The following is a 16,202-nucleotide window of genomic DNA, read 5'->3' on the forward strand; positions in this document are numbered from 1 at the left end:
CTCTCAATCCTTTCCCCCTCGGGTTTGATACAGAGGATAACCCTTTTGATTGGGGGAAATTGGGTGCCAAACTACTGCATTTCAGGTTGCAGACTATTTGTTTCACTGTTCTGGGGCGGGTGGAGAAAAGGCTAAACCCTACACAAATCTGGAGGAGTCCCTAAGAAGGTTGGATAATGCTTTGCACGCCTCCTTCTGGCAACTCCTGCAGCCAAGCTGCTGCCAAATGTATTGTTCTGCTTCCCTTTGGACCACATCAGAGAGGCTGAGGCGCATCGATCTTGCGCCCTGGGGAGGTCATTTCGGTGCATTCGGTGCATAGAGGCGCAATCCATTGTCTCTTGAGACAGGCACATGCCAACAAGCTTCATTGTATTTTTTTTTTCATTCACCACTGTGATAATTGCATTATTGCAGAGCAGTATAAAAATCATATTGTTTACAGATCAGCTTTACTTTTTTAAAAAAAATGTATAAATGAGCTGTGCTTGCTCTATTTCTGGCCTTCTACTTTTTTGCTTGTTTGTTTGATAAATTGATGTTGCCCTCTTCTTCCATCTGGTGTTTGGGAAGCAAAGAACCAAGCAGAAACCTGCAGGTCCTAACATCTGTTACACTTTTGACTATTTTAATTAGGCTGAAGCTAAATTAAGAAGGGATATCTTCAGTTTTCTTTTCTCTGTTACCTACCACAAGCCTTTGGGGTTAACACGGGGAATAAACTAAAATGAACACCTGAGTTCATTCAGCTGCTTGCTAAATTGGCTTTGACTCAACACCTGAGAAGTAGGACAGAGGTAAGTCCTATGGCAGAGCTTTCCAAACTGTGTGCTGCGACACGTTAGTGTGTTGGCTGCAGTGTGTAGGTGTGTCACGTGAACATTCCCCGTGCTCTTCCCGAGGCTGGAAAGGGGTAAGTTCACTAAGTAAAACTGAATTACTGTGTGGCAAAGGGATGCATGTCACCTACAAGTGTGTCACCAACATGAAAAGTTTAGAAAGCTCTGTCCTATGGAATAATCTTCATTCTCTGCACATCTAAGTCTTGTATCTAAGTTAAATACCTGAAGCATGAGGGAGTTGGTAATTCTCAGATGACTCTGCGGGGCTCTGCGACAGCCCATGCCAGCGACCGGATTCCTTCGCTGAGACACCCAAAGGCGCCTGCATGCCTCACCCAGCCACCCAGAGCTGCAGAGGAGTGGCCTAGGAAGAGTGTGGGTGGGCTGGCTCCTAGCCAGAGTGGGGAGGAATGTTTTCTGAGCCCCGCTGGGCCTGTGCCCCTAGAGGTGGTCAACCCCTAGGTACTCCAATGGACACTGGAGACCTGAACCGAGTTAGGTGCTCTCCTTCTGAATAGCATCCCTGTGGGATGAAGACTATGGAAGGGGCGCTCTGGGGGAGGGTGTGAGCAGCTTATTTTGTAAATACAACCCTGCTTTTTCACAAGGCAGCTTGAAACATTTAAAAAAAAAAGACAATACAATACACAATAAAAATGCAATAAATAAGAGGAAGCCAAAAGAAACAGGAGCAACCATTAGCCACAGCGGAATGAGAATTTAATATTTTGGTTCTGTGTTCATTTTCAGATTTCCGCTCCCCTCACCCCCTTCATATTCCCTGTGGGGAGGGGAGAGAGAAAGACAAGGACAGGTGGCTTGGCCCTTGGTGAGATTTCTGAATAAGCGTGATTAAAACCAGGCTGCTAGTCTCCTTTGGAATGCGAGCTGACATAGCTAGCAAAGAACAGCCTTGGAGGAGAAACTCAGCAAGATTACATAAACAGGAATATTTGGTTATTGTTTTGTGCTCCTTTTATAGCATCCCATAAACAAGAGTCTACACTGGTGTATATTGGGAGAGGAAGTAGAGCAGACAAACCATAAAGTAGTGGGGGGAATAGTGGTTGGGTAAGAATTAAGTTACACAAACGAGGCTTTGAAGAGCATCTTTATTAGGCAGTATCTCCTAAGATACAAACTGGCTGCTAGCCTAATCAACAGACAGCAGTTGTGTGTTAAGCACTTCAAACAACGCTGCTTAAAGACCTGGAGGAGCACTTCCTAAGAATATCACTTTGATACTTGGCCACCAAATATGCAACAGGAAGGGCCATAAAAGCTGTTTCAGCCCCCAGGTGGACCAACCGCTGCCAGCAACTCTATATGTGATTATTTTCACCTAGTGTGTGCTCTGTGGCAGGAGACCAAGCATGAGGCAATGTTTTTGTTTGCCAGGAGGGTTAGATAAACCACACTCAGTCCTTAAGCACAGCTTGGTTCCTGTCAATCTTGAACTATTCCAGATCCAGACAAAACAGTGCTTATTTGCCAAAAGGCAGCCCTAGAAACCTTTCAGCCGCGCCGTAACCATGTGTACTTGCAATTAAGGGTGACTTGATTCAAGGTGGCTTTATATAACGTTCATCTTAAATCTCACTGAAGACACATACAGCACAATTCTATGTATGCTTACTTAGAAGCATGCCTCACTGTATACCCAGGTTAGGTGTACTTAGGATTGCAGTCTTTAATACTTAGGATTGCGGCCGTTAATACCTATGCAGAACTACATGCATTTGTTCATTCTGTTCTTATTCATTCAATGGGCTCTTGAAGCACCTTTGGCCAAGGCACAGTCTGACCCTCTCCTTTGGTAATCCTCATAGAACTCCAGCCCAATGGTTGCCATTAATTTGATTCTGAATTGATTTTAGAATGAATTGATTTCAGAATGTATTTCAATTACCGGTAATTGATTGTGATTTTATGTAAACTGTGTTACTTTTGCTGCTGTTAGCCGCTCTGAGCTCGGCTTTGGCTGGGGAGGGCGGGATATAAATAAAATTTTATTATTATTTATTAATAAATAGCTCAATTAATGCAAGGAAATCCTAATTAAAATAGGCAATTGACCGTCATTTTTAGTAGCAACAGAATCAACAAGTTTTCAGCCAAACATGCACAAACTTACAGAACTATAAGCACCTCGTCTAGGCCACAAAAGCTCTGCTGAAGACAAATCTCTTTTGCTCCTTTTTGTATTTAAAAAACTCCCTACAAACAAGTTTGCCAGGCACATTCCTCTTGGGAAGGAGTTCCCTATGGAAGACATCAATAAAGGGATAGCTCTGATCTAGCAACCACCAAATGCGTAAGTTTTAATATCCCCAACTGCTCCCTAAAGGATTTACCATAAAACTCAGCCCAGCAAACTAAAATTAGCCTGGATGGCCAACATTCTAAAGAACAGGTCACTGGATAAACAGCTGTGCAAACTCTGACCATTTATCTCCAGCCTGCAGCAACTGAAACTCATCTAAACAACTGCAAAAGGGAGAAGCCATGGACGCTTCCCGGGACTGTTATACAATACAGTATGCTGCAGCGTCCAAATCGGAGCCAGATGTGAACAATTTTATAGGCAAAGTGCCACGCAAATATATTGCAGAGGGCCACCAAGTACTCGTTCCTTCCAGCACAAAGCCGATTTACTTTGTGTTCTTCGGCTACCCAGAAAAAGATGACAATAAGCCAGTGCAATGGTAGCCAAGAGAGTGAGTCACTGCTTTTGCTGCTCCCGAGCCAGCTCTAAAATGAGTTCCAGCCCACATTCAATCAAATTAGCCCCAAATTCTTCCCCACCTGCATTCCTGTTGCTGTCCCTGCTGCTTCACCGACTGCAATCAATGGAAGGGGTTCTCTAGGGGTTATCACAGCAATCATTTGATCAGGCTGGATGGCTCAGTTGGTGGAGCATGAGACTCTTCATCCCAGGTGGGCGAAAGATTCCTGCATTGCAGGGGGTTGGGCTAGATGACCCTTGTGGGCCCTCCCTACTCTATAATTCAATATTTTAGGTGTATGGCAGGTGGGTGTGGTTTGGGGGAAATGGCCCCATGGGCCAACCTGGGACATGTGCTGGGCCTAATTTGGCCTGCATGCCACAGGTTCCCCACCCATGTCAGAGCAGCTTAGGTTTCATATCTGCTAAAACTCTTGACTTCCATTAATACACCAGCCTCCCTAGTATATATATATGCATATTTAACTGATATGAAAACTGTAAATAACTGAAAGGATATATTTCTCCGTGTCCCTCATTAGCATTATTCTCACTTTAATCAATGGATCTGTGGGCAGAATGAGCTACTGCTCCATAAAGATTTGGGCAAAAACTCTCACAGCGCAAGAAGATGGGAGAGTTGAAAAAAAAAAAATCTGCACCCCTGCTTCTTTATTCTGAAGCTTTCTCCACTGATGAACGGCGCCTGCCAACAGAGACTTCGTAAGAAGCACTTGAAATTTCTGTAAATAAATAACACCCAGATAAAATCAAACTTTGGAACAGTTTATTTGTATTCATTTATGCGGGGGGACTTGGGAGAGCAGTCCTGTACTCCAACGCCAGGGGAGGGAGATGCAGCCACGACTCCTGAACAGGATGAAAGAAACACCCTGACCTCAACAGAAGCATCCCCAACGTCCGCAGCAAGACTGCCAGTGCGCCCAGCAATCATAGCCACTCCAAAAGGCAAAAAGGGAACACCTACTACTCAGTCACAATCAGGCACTGCTTAGCAATCCAGAGGCATGAGACAGGGCACAAACAGCCCTTTCTGTCCTCTCCCCTGGCAGCCCATGTGATCAACCTCTCCTGCTATTTTGCCTTTCCCTTTGTGCTCTCTCTCTGCCACCAATTCTTCCACCACTCCTAAATGACCACCCCATACAGCACAGCCACACCACTTGTGCTTGATGCCCCCTCAAAGTAAAACCAGCCTGAGTCAGCACGGCATGGAGGGGCCACCAGCCTGGAAAGCATCCACCTTGCTATCCACTCCCCCTCTCAGGGGCTAGCAGAGCAAAGGTCATACTCGCGAAGGAAAGGGGTCCCTGGCAAGAAAGAAGCAAGGTCGTGTGGCGAAGTCATAGCTTTTATTGGTGGAGGAAATCCCGAGGAAAAAAAGGTACACAGATGTAGGGCTGCCAGCCAATCGCTGTGGTAGGGCTCCTGTGCCCTTGGTGCAGTGGCTCTCCCAAGGGCGGACGGTAGCCACGTCCCTCGTGGCTCCAGCACTATGTTGTGAGCACCTTCACATGTGTCACGCAGCCGTCAAAGCTGCCTGGGAGCATCCTGGCCACTAGTGCTGGTCACAAGGTATGTCTCCCATCCTAGTCTGCACAAAGCAGCGTGTGGGAGAAGGTCCTGTGGAAGGGGAGGCAGAGATCAAAACAGGCAATAGTAGCAGCCTTGGATGCACAATAGATAAATGCACGGAGGTGAGAGAGAAAAGGAAGCAAGGGCCCCCTGAGTGCTCATGCGTCAGTCTACAGTGACTGGGGTCCCATTTGCCCTCAGGGGCTGCAGTGGACCCCTGGAAGCATGGTATGACAACAGCTTGCTCTACTCCACCATGCATCTTGCAAGGCCAAAATAATGGTGAGTGTTTTGGCTGGCACTGGCTGGAATGGACTGCCTCGCATTCACAGACAGAGAGCATGCCAGCAGGGAGTGGGGTGGGTGAGCACTTGCCCCATGTAGCAGACGCCGCTCCGAGCTGTTCAGGAGAACGGCACTGCAGCTGCGCAACTTGGGCGAGAGACAATATTCACACGGAGCAAGGGGCATACGATTGCAGCAGATACGCTTTTTGCAGAACGTCCCCCCCCCCCGCTTCCTTTGCTTACCTGTGTGGGGTGCTCTGTCCCGTCATTCCCAGCTCTGGCAGTGGGACTGTTGGCTGTTGGGAGTCCCAAAGAGAGGTGCCTGTTGGGGTTCTAGACAGAGAAGTGTTAGCAATGTGCTCCAGTGTCATCTCTAGAGAGAGACGTTGCTTGGTGCAGTGCTTCCTTTTTTTATTACTGGGAGGGGAGGCACACAATCTGAGACAGGAGCCAGCAATGGACTCTGTTGCCAGGTGCTCCTTTGCTGTGCAAAGAAGTGCTCTTCCTCCCTGTTTACTCATCACCACGGTTATCATCTAAGTGCTCCTAACCTGGGGCCAGGCATATATACAAAGGAACACCGGAAGCTCCCTTGCACTGAGTCAGGCCAATTGTTCTGTCTAGCTCAGCGCCGTCCTTACTGGAAGGCTCTCCAGGGTTTCAGGCAAGAGTCTCCCCCAGGCCTACTTGGAGATGCTGGGGATTGAACCCAGGACCTTCTGCACACAAAGCAGATGCTCTACCACTGAGCTGTGGCCCTTCCCCTATGCATTGTTTATTTATTTGCTCTGTTATGTATACCCCATCTTTCATTCAAGGGAAGGCACAAGTCTGTCTCTTCCCCGGTTCCACCCACCGCGTCTTCACCCTCTTTCTGATGCTACATTGGCACAGTTGCTTTGGCACAGAAGGATAAGGTGCCATAGTGTTGCCCCAGGGTATTCGCACAGTTCTGTTAGTTCCCTCCAGGTGTTCTATACCCATCAGCCCCAGCCAGCACAGCTGGGTCACATTCTGCAGGCATAGGGGCCTTTGTGCCATATTCTTGTAGCCTTTTATAGCCAGCATTAGCTATTGCACCCTCGCTTATCCATTCACAGGGGAGTTTTTAACCACATTTGCTTCTCATTTGTTTGGTACTGTCCACGATAAACTCAAGAGATATGCTCTGAAGAAAAATGACTTCAGGAGGTATAGTTGCTAATGGAAGATAATCCTGCCTTAATACACCCATTTGAATTCAGTCCATGATCCACTCCCGGTCACAATAAACATCCCTTGCTCACAATCAGATACAATGCTGGTAAGAAACCAGCCGCTTTAATAGGGTGAAGAATAAGACCTCGGAGAATGGGGCAGTCTTTCATTCAGAACATCTCTGTGAAATCATGAATCAAAGACACACAGGGTTTGTTTGATAGATGAGGTCACACTGAGCTAGAAAAGGGATGGGAGAGCAGCTTCCCAGCTCAGGGACACCACATAGCAATTATCTATACTTTCATGAATTAAAAAGTTGTTATGTTCCAGCATTTTAGTTTCACCTTTAAAAAAAAAGAAGAAGTAAATTACAGTATGTTTTCCAAACTGTAGTTCACACACATTTAATTAAATGTCTGGATTAAAGTTGTTTTATTCAGCTTCTTATTATTCTACCAGCAACATTAAAGCCACACACCTGTCATGACTCCCTCTCCTTCACTTTGATGCACTAGACTAGAGCATGTCTGTGCGATGGGGAGGGGGACAGCATAAATTTAGCTTTCAACCTGCATTTCCCCCTAAAATAGCAACTTGGAGGCTATGTGCATGATTTTCAAAGGGAAATGCTCCCGCTTCTGCTAGAACCACTATCCATATCCAAATGGCCCCCGTCTTTGCTTTTTTAAAAATTATTATTATTATTATTATTATTATTAGGGAGGGACGCGGGTGGCGCTGTGGGTAAAAGCCTCAGCGCCTAGGGCTTGCCGATCGAAAGGTCAGCAGTTTGAATCCCCGCGGCGGGGAGCGCTCCCATTGCTCGGTCCCAGCGCCTGCCAACCTAGCAGTTCGAAAGCACCCCCAGGTGCAAGTAGATAAATAGGGACCGCTTACTGGCGGGAAGGTAAACGGCGTTTCCGTGTGCTGCACTGGCTTGCCAGATGCAGCTTTGTCACGCTGGCCACGTGACCCGGAAGTGTCTCCGGACAGCGCTGGCCCCCGGCCTCTTAAGTGAGATGGGCGCACAACCCCAGAGTCGGACACAACTGGCCCGTACGGGCAGGGGTACCTTTACCTTTACCTTTATTATTATTAGAGAGGTGACCCCAGTTCTCTAATGACTCATCTACTTGGATTTCATAGATACAGAAAGGTGCATTTAACTTCCAAACATTTTCATTGTGTGGCAGACAATAATGTTTTTGTTCCCGCTTGAAACAGGCCTGTGTGAAATACCTAAAAAAATCTTTATAGTCTGTGTTCTTGTGTCTAATATTAATATTATCTTCATAAGTCTAGCCATGACTGTTTCAAAAGAAAACCAGGCAAGGAGAATATAATTCCACCCCGCCTAAAGAATCTGTTTAAAATTCTGCTGGAAGCTTATCTTAAAAGAGCCATCAATCGACTCGCCAGGCTAAAGAATGAGAAAATGGAAATGGAAACGCATATAAAACCCATAAAACCAAGGGAGAGAAACTGAACTGGGAAACCTCAATATTTTTTTCTTCCTACAACCCTACCCCAGAAGTTTTTCTGCTCTAGGGAATGGAAATTTGCTGAACTAGTGAGCAGACACAAAAGAAGTTCCACTTGGAACTGCAAGCTGATTCACATGTGACATTCAGAAACATGTGTTAGTAGCATTTGTGAAATGAATTGCCAGTGCTTATTTTGGGACAAGTATATACCAGTACTTGAAGATCATGCATATCACCCTTCCCAAGTAACAAGTGTACATTCTGCCCACCTGCCCTTATATGAAGATTATGGCTGTTTAGCAAAACCATCAAAAATAAGGCAAACCTAAACAGGGAAAGGCACAAATATTGTACAAAATGAATTAAAAGTGAGGTTGACTTCAGCTGCTGATCCAGGAAGTCTTTCTGGAAAGGGCTATTTTTCACATCATTGTTGGCTGAGGCGGCAGATTATTTATCTCTCATTTCAGTAAATGGGTTTATAACTGGATTGCATCTTTAAAAGCCATCATTCCTCCCTTGGCATGTACTATGGTAAGATCCCATAGAACAAAGCATCTTGCACTGTCCTGTGTGGTACCTATAGAGTCATTTCAGCAAAATATACCCAAGCAGTGAGCAGGAAAAGGACTGTGTCCCATCTCTGCACAACACTGCGCATGATCATACACATTCAATGCATAGGCAGTCATAGCGCATTCAATCAGTACTCTGCATTTTGGAGTTCAGTCCTTGCATTGACTTTTCAAATTCACTAACCATATACAGTGGTACCTCGGGTTAAGTACTTAATTCGTTCCGGAGGTCTGTTCTTAACCTGAAACTGTTCTTAACCTGAAGAACCACTTTAGCTAATGGGGTCTCCTGCTGCTGCCGTGCCGCCGGAGCATGATTTCTGTTCTCATCCTGAAGCAAAGTTCTTAACCCGAGGTACTATTTAGCAGAGTCTGTAACCTGAAGTGTATGTAACCTGAGATACCACTGTACTCCATTCACATGAGCTTCTGTGCTACTCCTTGCACTCGTGTGCAGCACCATGTGTCAACAGCCTTATCATCTTCTCCCAAAAAGTAGGAGCACCATTCAGACAGCGCTACTCCGCTACACCAACCCCAAGGGTCATGGGAAGCAGCCCAGAGGAAACTACAAAACTGGCAGGCACGCAACTGAGCAAGGTGAGGTAGGTGTAAAAAAGGATACAATGTGCATTGCCAGGACCAATCGTTGCTCCTTGTAAGTCGGTGCATGCTATAAATAAAGCGTGTGTGCTTCAGAGAGAGACAGAGACAGAACATCCTTTTCACACATCCTTAGGTACCCAGAAGGCGCATCAGGTCCGCCTGCTAATCTGCGCCCTGCAGAGCAGCCCTTTAGAGCTGTGATCCCGAAGAGCCTTCCGATTTATATTCCCTTTGCAATCCAGGGAAACTTTCGCGGGGTTCTCAGGATCCGAGGCTGCGAGACCACATGACACTGAAGAAGCCGTGTCCCCCCCCCCCGCATCTTTGCAAACTCCCCATCCCAGCCAAAAACAGATCGCTAGAGTGTTTCATGACCGACGAGCATGCAGAAGACAATGCAATTACAGTAGTGGAGAAATACATAAAATGCATTGAAAATAATAATGCATATTTTAAAAATGCCTCTTTTTTGAAGGCTTTACCTCACGTTCGCAAACTTCCCTCGGGCAGCGCCGCGCCTGCCCGTTTTTCTGTGGAGACGTGGCTCCCTCTTGGAAACCTGAGCCTGAGCCGCCGCTGCCGCCGCCGCCGCCGCCTCTTCTTCCTCCTCTCGCTCCTCCGCAGCCTGGACGGGTCGGAAGCGCCCCGCGGCGAAGTCCCCGCCGGGCCCGGAGGAGGAGGAGGAGGAGGCGCGCGCCGGGCGGCTTCCCCTCGCGGCCGCTTTCAAAGGCGGCTCGTCGGCGTCGCTGCCCACGAAGAGGTAGAGCAGCAGCAGGAGCGCCAGGCAGAGCGCCAGGGCCACCACTTTGCAGTAGAGTTTCATTGTGCGCCGGGCGGCGGCGGCGGCGGCGGCAGCCTCAGAGGCTCAGCCGCGCAAAAGGGGAGACGCCGCCTCGCCGCTCGTCGCCATGCCGCCCGCCCGCCCGACGGCAAGCTGCCTCCAGCCTGGGCATCTTCTAAAGCGCCTTCCTCGCCGCCCGGGGCATTCCTGGAAGCGCGCGCGCGAAAGCGAGCGAGAGAGAGTTGGCGGCGCGCAGCGCCACACTAAGGCTGCGATTGCGGCGGCCGAGAGAGGGAAGGGGGTGGGAGGGAGGAGCGAGAGGGTCGCCCCTACCGTAAAGTGCGGAATAGCACCTCTTCCAATAATCCGAAAGGAAAAGCCTCTCCGAATTTGCCGCTTGCTTCCCCCTCCAACATCCCGCAATCGGTTAGTTAGTTAGGCACTGATGAAAATCACAGAAGAGACTGCATATCTGTTACTGTTTACTATTGGATTCTAATGGCTTATTGAATTTATTATTGCTTTATTTGATATAAATTGATTGTTTTGAAGCTTTTGTGACTTTTTATATTGGGTCTGATTGTTACTATAAATGGTTGTTGTTGTTGTTGTTACTATTAGTAGTAGTAGTAGTACAGTAGTCGTGTTGGAAACCGCCCAGAGTGGCTGGGGCAACCCAGCCAGATGGGTGGGGTATAAATAAAATATTATTATTAGTTAGTTAGTTAGTTAGTTAGTTAGTGGCAGAATGGGGATTCAAGAGGACCTTAACAGGTTGAAGAACTGGGCCAAAACCAACAAAAAATAATTTCAATAGGTTCAAATGTCAGGTTCTACACTTAAACTTGAAGAATCATGGGCGTAGCCAGGATTTTCATTGGGGGACGCATGCCTTTTGTTGGGGAGGGCAGAACCTCAGCTTTGTATTTTTAGTGATTTTTATTTATTTAGCTGCCCCTCCCTGCCCCCCTGGCTACGCCCATGGGAAGAATCAGCTGCACAGATATTAGATGGGGGACACCTGGCTTAACAGTAGTAGATGTGAAAAGGATTTAGGGGTCTTAGAAGACCACAGTTTTAACATGAGGCCATAGTGTGATGCAGCAGCAAAAAAAGGCTAATGCTAGTCTAGGTTGTATCAACAGAAGTATAGTGTCCCCATCAAGGGAACTTATTCTGCCTTAGACCCCACCTGGAGTACAGTGTCTAGTTCTGGGTGTCCATAAGGATATGGAAAAGCTGGAGATTGTGCAGAGGAGGGCAACCAAGATGATCAAGAATCTGGAAACCAAGCCCTGTGAGGAATGGTTGAGGGAGTTGGGTATATTTAGCCTGGATACAAGGAGACTAAGTGGAGATTATCATAGACATCTTCAAATATTCTAAATGATATTTGAATATCACATAGAAGTTGGAGCAAGCTTGTTTTCTCTTGCTGTGGAGGCTAGGACCTGAACCAGTGGCTTCAAGTTACAAGAAAGGATATTCCAACTAAACATCAGGAAGAACTTTCCGCAATATCTTGTGAGAGTTCCTCAAGATCTCACCAGAAGCTGCCATCACTACTAGATCTCTTTGCTTCTTTGATGGTGGCACCAGCGGCAGGAGGCCACCCCTTGGCATTCTGCCGCCCAAGGCAGCTGCCTCAGTCTGCCTCATGGGCAGGCTGGACCTGGCTAGTAGCCACTAATAGTACCCTTATCCTTATATCTACAGTATTTGTCCTTTAAAGCTATTCAGCATAGTGCCTGCTAATCTTGTGGTCCAATCATCATCAGTGCACACCATGTCTGTGGTGAGCCAATCACTACCTCTTGTGGGAACAAATTCCATAGTTTAATTATGCACTGTGTTAAGAAGTTATTTTGTCTGTCCTGAATCTTCCAACATTCGCCTTCCCTGGATGTCTCCGACTTCTAGTACAGTCGTACCTTGGTTCTCAAATGGAATCTATTCTGGAAGTCCATACAACTTCTGAAAACGTTTGAAAACCAAGACATGGCTTCCGATTGGCTGCAGGAGCTTCCTGCACTCAACCGGAAGCCGCGTCGGACGTTCGGTTTCCAAAAAAAGTTCGCAAACTGGAACACTCATTCGGGAGCCGAAACATTAGAGTCACAAGGCAATCAAAAACCAAGATATGGCTGTATTATGAAATGGAAAGCAAATCTCTCTATTCACAGTTTGTGTGACTACTGTATTCCCATTTTACAAATAAAAGGCCGAAGCTGAGCGATACTAATTTACCTCATAGCAACACCTAACAAAAGCAGGATTTGCACACTGACAAGAACATAATAACTGGTTTGCTGGATCAGATCATCTGGTCCAACACTCAGAAACAGGGCGTGATAGTCTCTGTAGCTATATAATATGATTCATTATATGATTCATGTAATTTCTACAGCTCAATAGCAGGCAACACATTGCAATATAACACTTGTTGCAAACTTTCACTCTCGTTTCTTTCATTAAATAATCTATTCCTTTAAGCATCTTGAAAATTCGGGCTCTGTATAGGATGAGGGCCTTGCTTCAGCATTTCCTAAAATTACAATTTAGGGCCCTGCATTTTTTTGGCTCAAAGGGTTATGCCCAGTCTAGTCCAGTGTCCTGTCTGGTGGTTAAATCTGGTTCAGAGAATTTAGTACATCTGGGCTCTTTCCAGTAACTTGCTGCATTACTCAGAGAAGCTGAGCATATGATTTGCTCAAGTGAACTATGATAATTAATCCTCCTTGGAAGAACTACAAGATGAGAACATGCAACAGTGAGTTGTCAGTAAAGTTACCAGTAACCAGGGGAAAACCCACCCTTTCCAGTTTGGGTGTATTTCCCCTCATCTTTCTCAAAGAGAGAGAACAAAGGTCATCCCCACATGCAGGAAAGCTCTCTGTTGACAAAAGCAAAGGCCCTCAATTCCATCCACTGCAACAGTTGGCCAAATGTTCATGTGCATTTTTGCCTTCCAAGATATATACTGAGCACACCAAACAGCTACTGCCCATAGCAATCCTAAAAAGAAGAGTGGGAATAACCTACACTCACAGTCCCTGCAGGCTCCACATACTCACAGGCAGAGGCAGGGATTTCCCCACCCCAGCCTGGGGGCCACATTGCTCTCTGAAAAACTTTCCAGGGGCCACATGCCAATGATGGGCAGAGCAATGCATGTAAATGTTCCCTTTGTGTAATAGGCTGCTTTCCACATACCCTTTACTCTCCTCCATTGAGGCAAACAAGAGACATGATCAGAGTTCCAGGATGCAATCTGGTCAGGCAAAAACATACAAGCAAGGCTGGTGAGGGAGTGTGGCCTGTGGAGAATCCCAGGGACCTGAGGGCCAAGACCTGATGTTTCCCATTCTTTCCCAGAAAGAACAAAGGCATGAGCAGTAAGTAGCACAACACTTCTGTGGCCCTACTCTTGTCTTCTCTTTCCCCTCCTCACAAACCCCCTGCTATGAAGTGACTATTTGCTTCAATTGCTGCTGAGTCATTGTGCACAGGATTGTGCTGTAAAAAACCACAGGAGTTGAATCTGCTCATGCAGAGACCACTCCTGTCTCCTTTGAAAGCGCTGGTAGGCTAGTGCAAGCATGAAGTCTTTGCCCCACAAATGCTTTGTAATAATTTGGACATTTTTTTCTGCACGCATGCACAGAAGAAAAGAAGAAGAAGAGTTTGGATTTGATATCCCACTTTATCCCTGCCCGAAGGAGTCTCAAAGCGGCTAACATTCTCTTTTCCCTTCCTCCCCCACAACAAACACTCTGTGAGGTGAGTGGGGCTGAGAGACTTCAAAGAAGTGTGACTAGCCCAAGGTCACCCAGCAGCTGCATGTGGAGGAGCGGAGACGCGAACCCGGTTCCCCAGATTACGAGACTACCGCTCTTAACCACTACACCACACTGCAAAGTATGCACAGGCATACTTTTTCCGTTTTTCCGTACTGCTTCCTGAAAGGGATGCCAGCAAGCCTGAGTGCTGCGTAAAAGCAGAGGGCTTAAATATCACCCACTCGAGCGGATTGCGATGAATAACCTAGGCTGGCACATGCATGATTGGAAGGGTGTAGGTTGTACCCAATGTAAGTCCTACTCAGAGTAGACCTGCTGAAATTAAACTAACATGACTAACTCACATCCATTCATTTCACTGGATCTGCTCTGTGTAGAACTTATCTGAATACAGCCATTATGTTGCACAAACCTGCCTTAGGACAAAATAAATTTTATCGCTCTCTCTGAACTAGATTCCATTTGTCTCAGTGGTGACATATTTAAAGGAAGGAGCTTGGCCTGATAGTTATGAATCTGCCCTGTCCAAAAAGAGCACTGAAATGTCTCCCTCTTTCTGTAAGGGGCAACTGATTTATGGGGGAGGGGTGCTGACTGTTGCGTCTTTTCGTTTTTATGTGGCTTGAAGAATGCTTGGCCAGCATTGTCTGGAAAACTAACTAAAACCAGATGTTTCTCTCTGTAAACAAAGCAAACCAAGTTCACGCCCAGTATAAACATAACATGATTCAAGTGGGATCTTTGCATGTAGTATGGTGAATTGCATAGGATACCGTATTTTTCGTCCCATAGGACGCACCTAGTTTTTTGGGGGGGGAAATAAAGGGGGAAATTTTTTCCCTTTATTTCCCCTCCAAAACCAGGTCGGGGAAACCAAACCAGGTCGGGGAACAGCGGTATGGCGGCGCTCCGCCTCCCCGCTGTCCCCCGAGCTTGTGGGGCTGGCCGATGTCTGCCCGAAGCGCGGGGCGCTCTGCTTCAGCGTGCCCCGCGCTCCATGCAGCAGGCTGCTATCCGCAGCCTAGGGAGCCCTGCGGGAACTCCCGCAGAGCTCCCCAGGCTGCGGATATCTGCCTGGCACGCGGGGCGCTCTGCTTCAGGGCGCCCGCGCGCCGGACAGCAGGCTGCTATCCGCAGCCTAGGGAGCCCTGCGGGAACTCCCGCAGGCTCCCCAGGCTTGCTGATAGCTTCCTGAAGCCTGGAGAGCGAGAGGGGTCGGTGCGCACCGACCCCTCTCGTTCTCCAAGCTTCAGCGAAAGCCTGTATTCGCCCCATAGGACGCACACAGATTTCCCCTTCATTTTTGGAGGGGGAAAAGTGCGTCCTATAGGGCAAAAAATACGGTACTTTTCATCTCTTTTTGCATCTGTACATTGCATACTGTCCTCATTTAGTGATCTCCCGTATCTGGGAAAACCAGCGATGACGTCACTTGCATTTTCATTTGCACACTGCATATGCATTCAATAGACTGTGCAAATACTTTTAATCTGACAGCAGAGCATATGAGTCCCCTGTATCCAGGCATTAATTGATTATTGTGTGGATCAGAGGAAGGAAACCTGTGACCTTCCAAATATATCAGCAACAACTGAAGGGTTCTCCACCCTTGCTGTCGAAGTAAGGCGACCATAAATCCACCACTGTGAGTTCTAAAAAGTTTGGGATCCAGTGTCTTGTTGTCACAGCTGAAACAGGTTAATGGAGACTCCCAGGTTAGTGGATAAACCGACTTCATCCAGTGCACAAGATACAATGGGTGATATCCAACATCAATCATAGTCAGAATAGACCCAGGGAAATTAATGGACTTAAATTTATTGTCCTGTGATTTAAAGGGGTCTGCTCTGAGTATGGCTAACATTGGATAATAACAAAGTAGAAACACATACTGGAAATTAAAAGAAAATAAAGTTCACCGCAGAACTTTGCCAGAACAGAAAATTATTTACCAAATGGCAGGGATATGTGCATTCAAATTAACTGAATGGGACAAATTATTCCACAATATGGATGCAGCCACTGTGAAGGTTCTTTGTCCTTTTCTCCCAGCTACTCATTCTTCCACCAGAGACACAGAGAAGGGCAACTCCATTTGCAATGTATATCAGTGGTTAAATGTTGTTTCTTAGTACACAGGTTTGATTCATTAGCACCTTAAAAAAATTCTGAAGGGATTCGCAATTCACATGTTTGACACAGAGCTGCCAACTGAGCAGAAAAGTACTTTGACCTGCTCCTGTGCCTTCGACTGCTACTTGTACTAGTAAGTGGAGCTTTTAATAACATGGAAATAAGCAACATCA

At 46.7% G+C, this 16,202-nt stretch overlaps 1 protein-coding gene across 2 annotated transcripts in view; it reads right to left on the reverse strand.

Moving 5' to 3' along the window:
• GXYLT2 (glucoside xylosyltransferase 2) overlaps positions 1–10,365 on the reverse strand; it is a 32,459-nt gene extending 22,094 nt beyond the window's left edge. The window contains exon 1 of one of the 2 annotated variants that reach the window (XM_081853523.1): positions 9,798–10,365. In XM_081853523.1, the coding sequence (XP_081709649.1) occupies positions 9,798–10,138 (341 nt within the window). In that variant the 5' untranslated portion in view covers positions 10,139–10,365. The remainder of the gene's footprint in view (positions 1–9,797) is intronic. The other variant, XM_081853522.1, reaches the window with a different exon arrangement.
• Positions 10,366–16,202: the final 5,837 nt, after the last annotated feature.

This window comes from Podarcis erhardii (assembly GCF_964252035.2).
Source record: "Podarcis erhardii genome assembly, chromosome: 2".
In the NCBI taxonomy this organism is placed as follows: domain Eukaryota; kingdom Metazoa; phylum Chordata; class Lepidosauria; order Squamata; family Lacertidae; genus Podarcis; species Podarcis erhardii.